This window comes from Rhagoletis pomonella, unplaced genomic scaffold (assembly GCF_013731165.1).
Source record: "Rhagoletis pomonella isolate Grant_MI unplaced genomic scaffold, Rhpom_1.0 Rhpom_scaffold_00002, whole genome shotgun sequence".
Taxonomy (NCBI): Eukaryota; Metazoa; Arthropoda; class Insecta; order Diptera; family Tephritidae; genus Rhagoletis; species Rhagoletis pomonella.
Window position 1 is genome coordinate 88,144,813 of NW_023458556.1, and position 9,322 is coordinate 88,154,134.

The 9,322-nt window shown below is 37.7% G+C and overlaps 1 protein-coding gene across 1 annotated transcript in view; it reads left to right on the plus strand.

The window, feature by feature from the left end:
- The window catches only part of LOC118734147 (heat shock protein 60A), a gene marked incomplete at its 5' end in the record, with an annotated part of 65,893 nt that extends 57,690 nt beyond the window's left edge, over window positions 1–8,203 (plus strand). The window contains 3 exon segments of the mRNA XM_036463861.1: window positions 6,241–7,611; window positions 7,672–7,857; window positions 7,916–8,203. Coding sequence (XP_036319754.1) covers window positions 6,241–7,611; window positions 7,672–7,857; window positions 7,916–8,080 — 1,722 coding nt within the window. The 3' untranslated portion in view covers window positions 8,081–8,203.
- Between the last annotated feature and the right edge of the window lie 1,119 nt (window positions 8,204–9,322).

Sequence of the window (9,322 nt, forward strand, 5' to 3'; positions counted from 1 at the left end):
CATTCCTATTTGTTTATACATTACTTATGTGCACATGACAATTAAAGTAAAAAGGGCGATGTGCTTATGCTACATCACCCCTTTCAGTTCTTCTATTCTCCATAGCTTTCAACGATCTCAATTCAATCCTCTCAAATAATGATGGCATCTCTCACTGCATATACGCAGATGATTTATATATCCTATGTAACATCAAAAACAACAATGAATCCAATCAGGTACTCGAGAACGCCCTTAAAGAAATAGATGCATGGACATTAACATCAGGAGCGAAGATATCCTTCGACAAAACAAAAAAAAATACACATCTGCAAAAAGCACCAATGTAACGCAAACAACCACAACATAACCCTACGTACCAATACTATTCGAAACGTTGAAGAACTCCGAATTCTGGGATTAATATTCACCAATAACTACTCCTGGAATCGCCAACTATCTACACTAAAAAAAGCACTACTGCCTAGAGTCAACCTCATTTCATATCTCTCATACAAAGGATATGTGCACGTTAACACCCTCATACACCTCATAAAAGCAATAATCATCAGCAAAATTTATTATGGTTTATTTCTTTACGGCTCAGCTTCCAAAACCAGCATTAACACCATAAAGAGCACATATCACACTATCAGAGCTGCCCTTTTTGCCTTCCGCACTACCCCAGTAACAAATCTGTTAATCGAGTCTAGCCTACCAAAACTTGAAGAACGAATACATACTGTTCGAGCCAAACTGATTCCAAAAATACTCTTCCAAACCAACTCAATAATAGACAAAGATGCAAAAAGACTGGTGTCAAACAAGCGAGCTCTAAGGACGATCCCAGCAATATCAAGAGTGCTGCAACTCTGCACCGAATACGATATTGTACCAAAACTCCGGGCAATAGATAATCACAACCCTCCTTGGAAAATTAATCAGGCGTCATGCGACTGGTCGTTAAATAGATATAAAAAAGACAGTACCCCTAACTCCACCTTTAAACAACTGTTTCTACAAAAAACAACCGACCTCAAAAATAACGGATGGACTATCATTTACACAGATGGCTCCAAAACAAATTACTCAACAGCGTTTAGCGTTACGACCGAATCTGGTTCTTATCTAAGCATTGGCGCTATGTACTCATAAAAAGCAAAAAGTGGTCATATGCTCTGCTAGCCTGTCAGTCATACGAGCGGTGAGATATCCCACCTGTTACAACTGGGAAACCATCAACAATATTAGGGATATACTAATAAAAAACGTCAACAACGTTAAGCTACTTTGGGTTCCAGGACACGCAGGTATCGAAGGTAACTCCCACGCCGATGAAGCTGCGAAATTCGCATGTATGGGTCCCATCGTCACCGCTTCAAACATAGAAAAAACTGACATAAAACACCACATCCACCAACACCTAAAAGCAAAGTCAAAAACGGAATACCAAAACCACCAACACCCTCACTACTCAGCATTCAACAAAGATCTAGTTCCTCCGGAATACCCCAAAAACGTAAACGGTTTTAAAACCAGGATATTTTCTCGACTCCGTCTTGGGCACACAACACAAACACATGTATATCTCATAAAAAGAGAAAACCAAACAATCTGCGAAAACTGTAACTCACTCCAAACATTGCAACACATCCTCAACGATTGCCCTCTATACGAAGAAGCAAAACAAGCAATACTCGCTAATTTCGTTAAAACTATTGATTTAACCATATAACCACTAAAACTACGTGACACATACACAAATATAAACACAACTCATTTCTGCAACGTAGAGCTGATGGCCTCGGCAGCCAATGCTCATATAATTCTATTAGTTCTGATATTCATATCAGTACTAAATAATAATAATAATAATAACACTATGCGACAGTCAAAATCGGGATGGGATGAAACCAACGGGAAATGTTATATCGGTCAAAAACAAGTTATACGTGGCCCGGCGTTTCGAGATATATCGATTTTAAGTTAGTAACTATCATATAGGGGAAATTGTCACCTTTTCATGATGATTTTCATGATCTATGTCTCATTTTGCTTAAAGGTTATGTGACTTTGCGTGAAAGTAATACGACTTGCCTTTTTTTCCGTTTTGGATTTTTTATGAATTTAAAAAATAAAAAAATTTAATATTTTACGCAAAAAATATTTTTTTTCTTCATACATTTATTTTTACCGGCAAAACTGTTGACTATATAGAAAAACGTTATATGAACAGATTAAAGGAATTGTAATTTTTAATTTTTTTTAAATTTGTTTGAGCAAAATCGGACTAGTGGTTCTCGAGTTATGTCAAAAAAAAGACCACCAAAGGTGACAATTTCCCCTATATGATAGTTACTAACTTCAAATCGATATATCTCGATTCCTAGACGTGACCCAGCGAAACGCCGGAACACGTATAACTTCTTTTTTACCGATATAACTTTCCCCGGTAGTTTGAACCCTTCCCGATCACTGACCCCTACCATTGGTCTCACAGTGTAATAAATTACGAATACTTCTGTGAGTGACTGTATGTATATTGCTTATTTTATATGGCTTTTGTTTAATTTCATGACATACTTATATTGTTTTTATCTTTTTTTGTCCTTTTTTTTTCTTCTCTGTGGATATTTAAATCAGCAATTTGTTGTACTATAAAAGATTATATCTTATTGTACTAATGTTTATACATTTAATAAATGAAAATGAAATAAATGAAATATTCGGTGCATAAACATAACGAACGATGTATTCGAAAAAATCTTATTTGTGGTCCGATTTGTTTGAAATTTGGTACGTAGGTAGCCTTTTTCCTAGATTAGCATATACAGTGCAATCCAGTTATAATGAACTCAGCGGGACCGCGTCAAACTGTCCATCATAACCGAGTGCATATTTTATTAGAATATAAAAATTTTAAATAATAAAGAAATAATGTCCGTGTATAAATACAAAATCGTATACTTTTCATGCAAGGTAAATGCCCGTTTTTCCGTTCCGACATTTTTCTTAAAGTGAACAAAACACAGATCAAAACCCAACAAACGGTCACGAAGCTGATTGCCTATTTTGACAGATTTCGGTAAACAAATGAACTTTGTTTAAGTATATAGACATTTTCTCTCGCGGATACAGTTGCCTCTCTTTACTGAATTCGGGGAATTACCGAACTTTGTTTATTGCAGAGATTATTACGTTTTATTTGGCCTTGGTTATAATGGACAAAACCCGATATTTTTATCCATTATAGGCGTAGTCTGTTATAACCGAGTCTATTTTAACTGAGTTTTTTTCATATGTTTGAACTAGGACTTGACAAATAGGTACATATTAACAGAGTTTTCATCTTAAGCGAGTCCATTATAAATGGATTACACTGTAGGATCCCTTTTCCCGTTAAGTGGATCTATTCGAAAAAATCTTATTTCCGATATTGGCTATTTTTTTCACTGGCCACAGATAGACTTTTTTGTGCTGATTACGAATCCGTAAGTATAAAGTTTGCATCAGCTCTAGATTTTGAGAAAAACGTGGTTAAAGTGTCAAAAATTCGCAGTTTTTGCAATATTTGAGAAGCTCTAGTAAGGAAACAAAAGGTGATAGAACCTTTCACTTAGGCTTAAATTAAAGCTAGAACTCCCGGCAGCTTTAAAATTTGCCGCATAAAAATCAGTGTTGCCTGTGTTATCTATACTAAATATATAAAAAAAAGCTCCTCTTTATAAGAGGTGATCTCGCGAACGGCTGTACCAATTTTTTTTAAATTTTGGACACCTACTGCAGGCTTTCGATATATTAAGGGAGCGTGACATCACCCATACGTATCGAATTTTTCATACCGTATATCTCTGGAAGTATTTGTGGTAGAGTCCTGGAACTTGGTACTGAGAATCAACCTCATACTCATGGAGAAAAGTGGGGGCTATTGGAAAAGGGGGCGTGGCGTCTTCTTAACATATTGAAACTTTTACCTATCCGTAAATGTATACACCCACCAGAATAAGTCTCCGTACAGTGTTATTTTTAATACTTGCAATCTTTTTCATAATAAAATTTTTCGTTAATTTTTTTTTAGAATTATTGTTCATTCAAATTTAGGAAAATTCGACAAAATTTGACCGAAATTTTAAACTTTTAACCAAATTTTAAGTATGGAGTTAAGTTGTATTTCACTCAGTTTCAGTATAAGAACGCCTTCTACCCGAGCGAAACGATTTTTATGAAATTTTTGTATGTGTTTGAGTAGGTCACTGTATAGTTTAGGTTCACAATTTAAAACGCCAGGAGTCGCTGGAGTCGAGTTATTACTCAATATTCGTATTTGTGATCCGATTTGACTCATATTCGAGATATATATTTATGTATTGGTAACACTATTATAAAAAAACATACACAAGGGGGGCGCTGGAGCCGAGCAATTGCTAAAAATCGTCAAGTGAAGTCAATCGGAGGCACCAGGAATCAAAGTCAAATTACCACCGTTAAATCGACCATCAGAACCATTGCGGTCATTGCTTTACGGCGACTAAAAAGAATAAAGACAATTCTTGATGAATGCTTACGATTGTAAGACATTAAGGTATTAGATTTCTGAGGACCAATGATACTCCCCAGTTTGGAAATTGCCACCAATTATACCACAGTAAAACCCGCTTAAGTACCTCACGAAAAATGTCAGCTTTTTGAGGTACTTAGGCGGGTTGGGTACTTAAAAGAACCCGCTTAAGTGCCTCGATGCGGGTACTTAAGCGAACATAATTATTGGTGTAGTTACAACTTCTTTTTAACTTCATAAATAAATCCCTGAATAAAACATGAACAATTAATAAAGTATACGCCTTTTAAAACCAAGATCGTAACATTATTTAAACAAATAAACACATAAAGAAAAACTTTATTAAAAAATAGATAAATGTTTTGTCTATTTTACATTAATTCAATTCTTTAAAAAGTCGTTGATTATAAATATTTATACAAACACAAATTTCGACCAAATTCAAAATGGTACTGTTTGCCGCTTATGTTTATTAATTTTTAAGGTTTTTCAATTAAAATACAGATTTTCAGTACAAAATTCTGCCGATTCTTAGTGAACTAAGCACTGTAAATTTGGCCCTGAAAATTCATCAAGTTTTTGTCAAAATTGCTAATTTTTTTCTCAGAAGTCACCCCATTCGATTTCAGAGTAACAAGTTGCAAGTGGCAAAAAATTACCGTTGATTTTATAGAATTTTTTTTGCCGAAGGCGCTGCGGTTCTTCTCTCATAAAAATAAATTGTATTTATTCGTTATATGCAAGCAAATGCGACAAAAAATTCTAAAAAATCCGCGGTAATTTTTAGCCACTTGGAACTTGCTTGTTGTTACACTGACGGTGGCAATTAATATCGATTGTGTGAATTTCAAAATATGTAAATATTTTAAAAATTTAAAAGCACTTAAAAGGGGAAAATTATAAGTAAAATGGTAAATTGGTTACGAAAAATTTAGGTACTTAGACGGGTTGGGTAAATAAGCGGGGAGGTACTTAAGAGAGGGATTTTCTTCAGATTACATTAAAAAATTCACGGTGCCCAAAAATGGTGGTTACTTAAGCGGGTGGGTACTTAAGCGGGTTTCACTGTATTCAGATTCAAAGACGATTTATCATCGAACGGGATCATTGTTGCCGGCATAACGCTTTCGTCAGGTGATTTAAGACGGCAATGAAGGATATTCGTTCTGTCGACCACAAAACCAAACGTGAACGTGAATTGCTGGCGAAAACGTTGAACCAAATGTTTCAATTAAAAATTAATTTTGGTCGGGACGAAGTTCGCCAGGTCTGCTAGTTAAATATAAATAAGTGTCATCATGTCACCTTCTCAAAATCCCGCTCTCTTATCCCAACTTCCTACCACACAGACTTTTCTGATCCGTTTGTTCGTTTTGCCCTTCGTTCTCTGCAGTGTGTTCACCCTATTCCCTCCAAACGTAGTAGATGTCTACTTATTAATCTTAAGCCATTTGATTGTAGGTGGACTATTTTCTCCCTTACTTTTGTCTACAACTTAGTACGTGGTGTCATAGACTGCCCATTTCTCTGTGCCACAGAGCTGTTTAAGAAATCACGTCCCTTTCTCTTTGGAGATGGTAAGAAGTCATTATGCATCTAATACTCCTATGCTCAGAACTCTGTATAATTCCTTGTAATCTGTATGAAATGTAATACTTTCTGGATTATTAATTAATAAAAATAAATTTTTTTTCCTCTTTCAGATGCTGCGTTTATCGCTCAGACTCGCTCGTTCCAACATTCACCGCCAATTAATGATCCGCGGGTTTGCCAAGGATGTTAAATTTGGACCAGAAGTGCGTGCACTTATGTTGCAAGGTGTGGATGTTTTGGCTGATGCTGTAGCAGTTACTATGGGTCCAAAAGGTCGAAATGTTATCATTGAGCAATCATGGGGTTCACCAAAAATTACTAAGGATGGTGTAACCGTTGCTAAATCAATCGAGTTGAAAGATAAATTCCAAAATATTGGCGCAAAACTTGTTCAAGATGTGGCCAATAACACAAATGAGGAGGCTGGTGACGGCACAACTACAGCTACCGTATTAGCACGTGCAATTGCGAAGGAAGGATTTGAAAAAATTTCAAAAGGTGCTAATCCTGTCGAAATTCGTCGGGGTGTTATGCTAGCTGTGGATACCGTAAAAGAACATTTAAAAACAATGTCTCGCCCAGTTAATACCCCCGAAGAGATCGCGCAAGTAGCAACCATATCTGCTAATGGAGACAAAGATGTAGGAAATCTCATTAGTGAAGCAATGAAGAAAGTTGGCCGGGACGGCGTTATCACCGTCAAAGATGGCAAAACCCTTTCAGATGAACTGGAAATAATTGAAGGAATGAAATTCGATAGAGGATATATTTCTCCATATTTCATCAATTCATCTAAGGGAGCTAAGGTGGAATTCCAGGACGCGTTACTTCTTTTATCAGAAAAGAAAATTTCGTCAGTGCAGAGCATTATTCCTGCCCTTGAATTAGCTAATTCACAACGTAAGCCATTGGTTATAATTGCTGAAGATATCGATGGCGAAGCACTAAGTACACTTGTTGTAAATCGCCTTAAGATCGGTTTGCAAGTCGCAGCCGTTAAAGCACCAGGATTCGGTGATAACCGTAAGTCTACACTTACTGATATGGCTATAGCATCAGGTGGAATTGTTTTTGGTGATGACGCTAATTTGGTTAAGTTAGAAGATGTGCAAATAAACGACCTTGGAAAAGTTGGAGAGGTTGTTATAACCAAAGATGATACTTTACTACTCAAAGGAAAGGGCAAAAAAGAGGATATTAGTCGTCGTGTCGATCAAATTAAAGATCAAATAATTGAAACAACCTCTGAATATGAAAAAGAAAAACTACAGGAGCGCTTAGCCCGTTTGGCTTCTGGTGTAGCATTGCTACGTGTAGGCGGATCCAGTGAGGTCGAAGTAAACGAAAAGAAAGATCGTGTGAATGATGCTCTTAATGCAACTCGCGCGGCAGTAGAAGAAGGAATAGTCCCTGGTGGCGGCACTGCGCTCCTAAGATGTATCCCAGTACTAGAAGGACTGAAGGGATCTAACGAAGATCAAGTGAGTTTTGCGTTTTTTATATTAATTTGATTATAATTTCAACTATTTTATATTCCAAAGGATCTGGGAATCGAAATTGTTCGCCGTGCCCTTAGGATGCCTTGCATGACTATCGCCAAAAATGCTGGCGTTGATGGTGCTATGGTTGTAGCTAGGGTTGAAACGAAAGATGGAGACTTCGGTTATGATGCATTAAAGGCAGAATATGGAAATTTGATCGAGAAGGGTATTATTGACCCAACCAAGGTACAGCTATACGTATATGATTATGGAAACTTTGAGAACTTATAATAAATGTTTGCAGGTGGTGCGCACAGCAATAACGGATGCTTCAGGCGTGGCTTCACTTCTCACTACAGCCGAAGCTGTTGTAACTGAAATACCTAAAGAAGATTCTGGCCCAGGTCTCGGTGGAATGGGAGGCATGGGTGGAATGGGAGGAATGGGCGGAATGGGGGGGATGATGTAAAATATCTGCTATGTTAATTATTCCATTGTTAAATATATTACAATTTTACATATTATATATGTAAAATATTGAGGTACATTTAGTAGTTATTAAACGGACAAATTATAAATTATATTCATCGTATTAAAGCAGTTTTAGTGCATAAGGGCAAGAGAAGCGGCTCTCGTAACTTGTGAAAGAGTTTGTAGGGTATTATTATAAACAGAATAATCCAGAGACCCAGAATAACAAGGCTGTAAACCGCTCCAAAAATCGGTGCGGTTCGGTTCAGTGGCTCGAAAAACTTAGAAAAAGCTTGTACCGGTATAAGAATCGGTTTATGCATATCCCTGAACCGTGGTTCGGTTCGGTTCAAATGGTTCAAATTTTTTATGCTTCTTTATTGGCGCTGTAACCGCCTAAGCGATTTTGGCCGAGTCCAAAACAACACGCCAGTCATTTCTCTTCTGTGCCAACTGACGCCAGTTGGAAATGCCAAGTGAAGCCAAGTCTTTCCAACGCAGAGGAGGCCTTCCTCTTCCTCTGTTAAAGCGTAAACAGACGGCAGCGTTGATCCGGATCTCTTTTATGGCGTCTATCGCTATCAGCTGTAATTGATACGCGTTGCTTTTAACTTGCTTCAAATAAATTTGCTCAAATGTACTAACCGTTACCGTGTGCGGACGTGTTTATATACGCTCTGATGTACGAATTTCTTTTTGGTCATTATGGACAATTTTTGTGGTAAATGCACTAAATCTTTTTCGAGAATCGATGCTAATTTGGTGCCGTGCAATGGATTTTGTAAAAGAATTTTCCGTCGTGCCTGACGACATGAATTTGCTTAAAACCAATCGTCACTTGATGTATCTATGTGAAGAGTGTGTTTTTGACGAAGAAACTGTGTAAAGCTCTGTTGTTGTTGTTGTAGCGGCTACAACAACCCCGCCCAGATCGGTTGGTATCTCAGTCGTTGTCGTCAAGTTCCACTAACGGCAACCCTAGGAAGCGTGCAGCTTCTGTGGGATCTGTCCACAGGGACAGGGCCGTTAGGGTTGTCGGGTTTTCCGGGCATGCGAAGAGATGGTTCGAGTCATGAGGTGTCTCTCCGCATGCCGGACATTCGTTCGGCACATCCTCATTCAGCCTACTCAAGTAGGAGTTTAACCTGCTGCAGTAGCCGGAGCGAAGTTGAGCGTGTGTAGTGCGTGTCTCCCGAGGCAGATGAAGCTCTGTCTCGTCAATGTCCGGGGGTGGTATGCC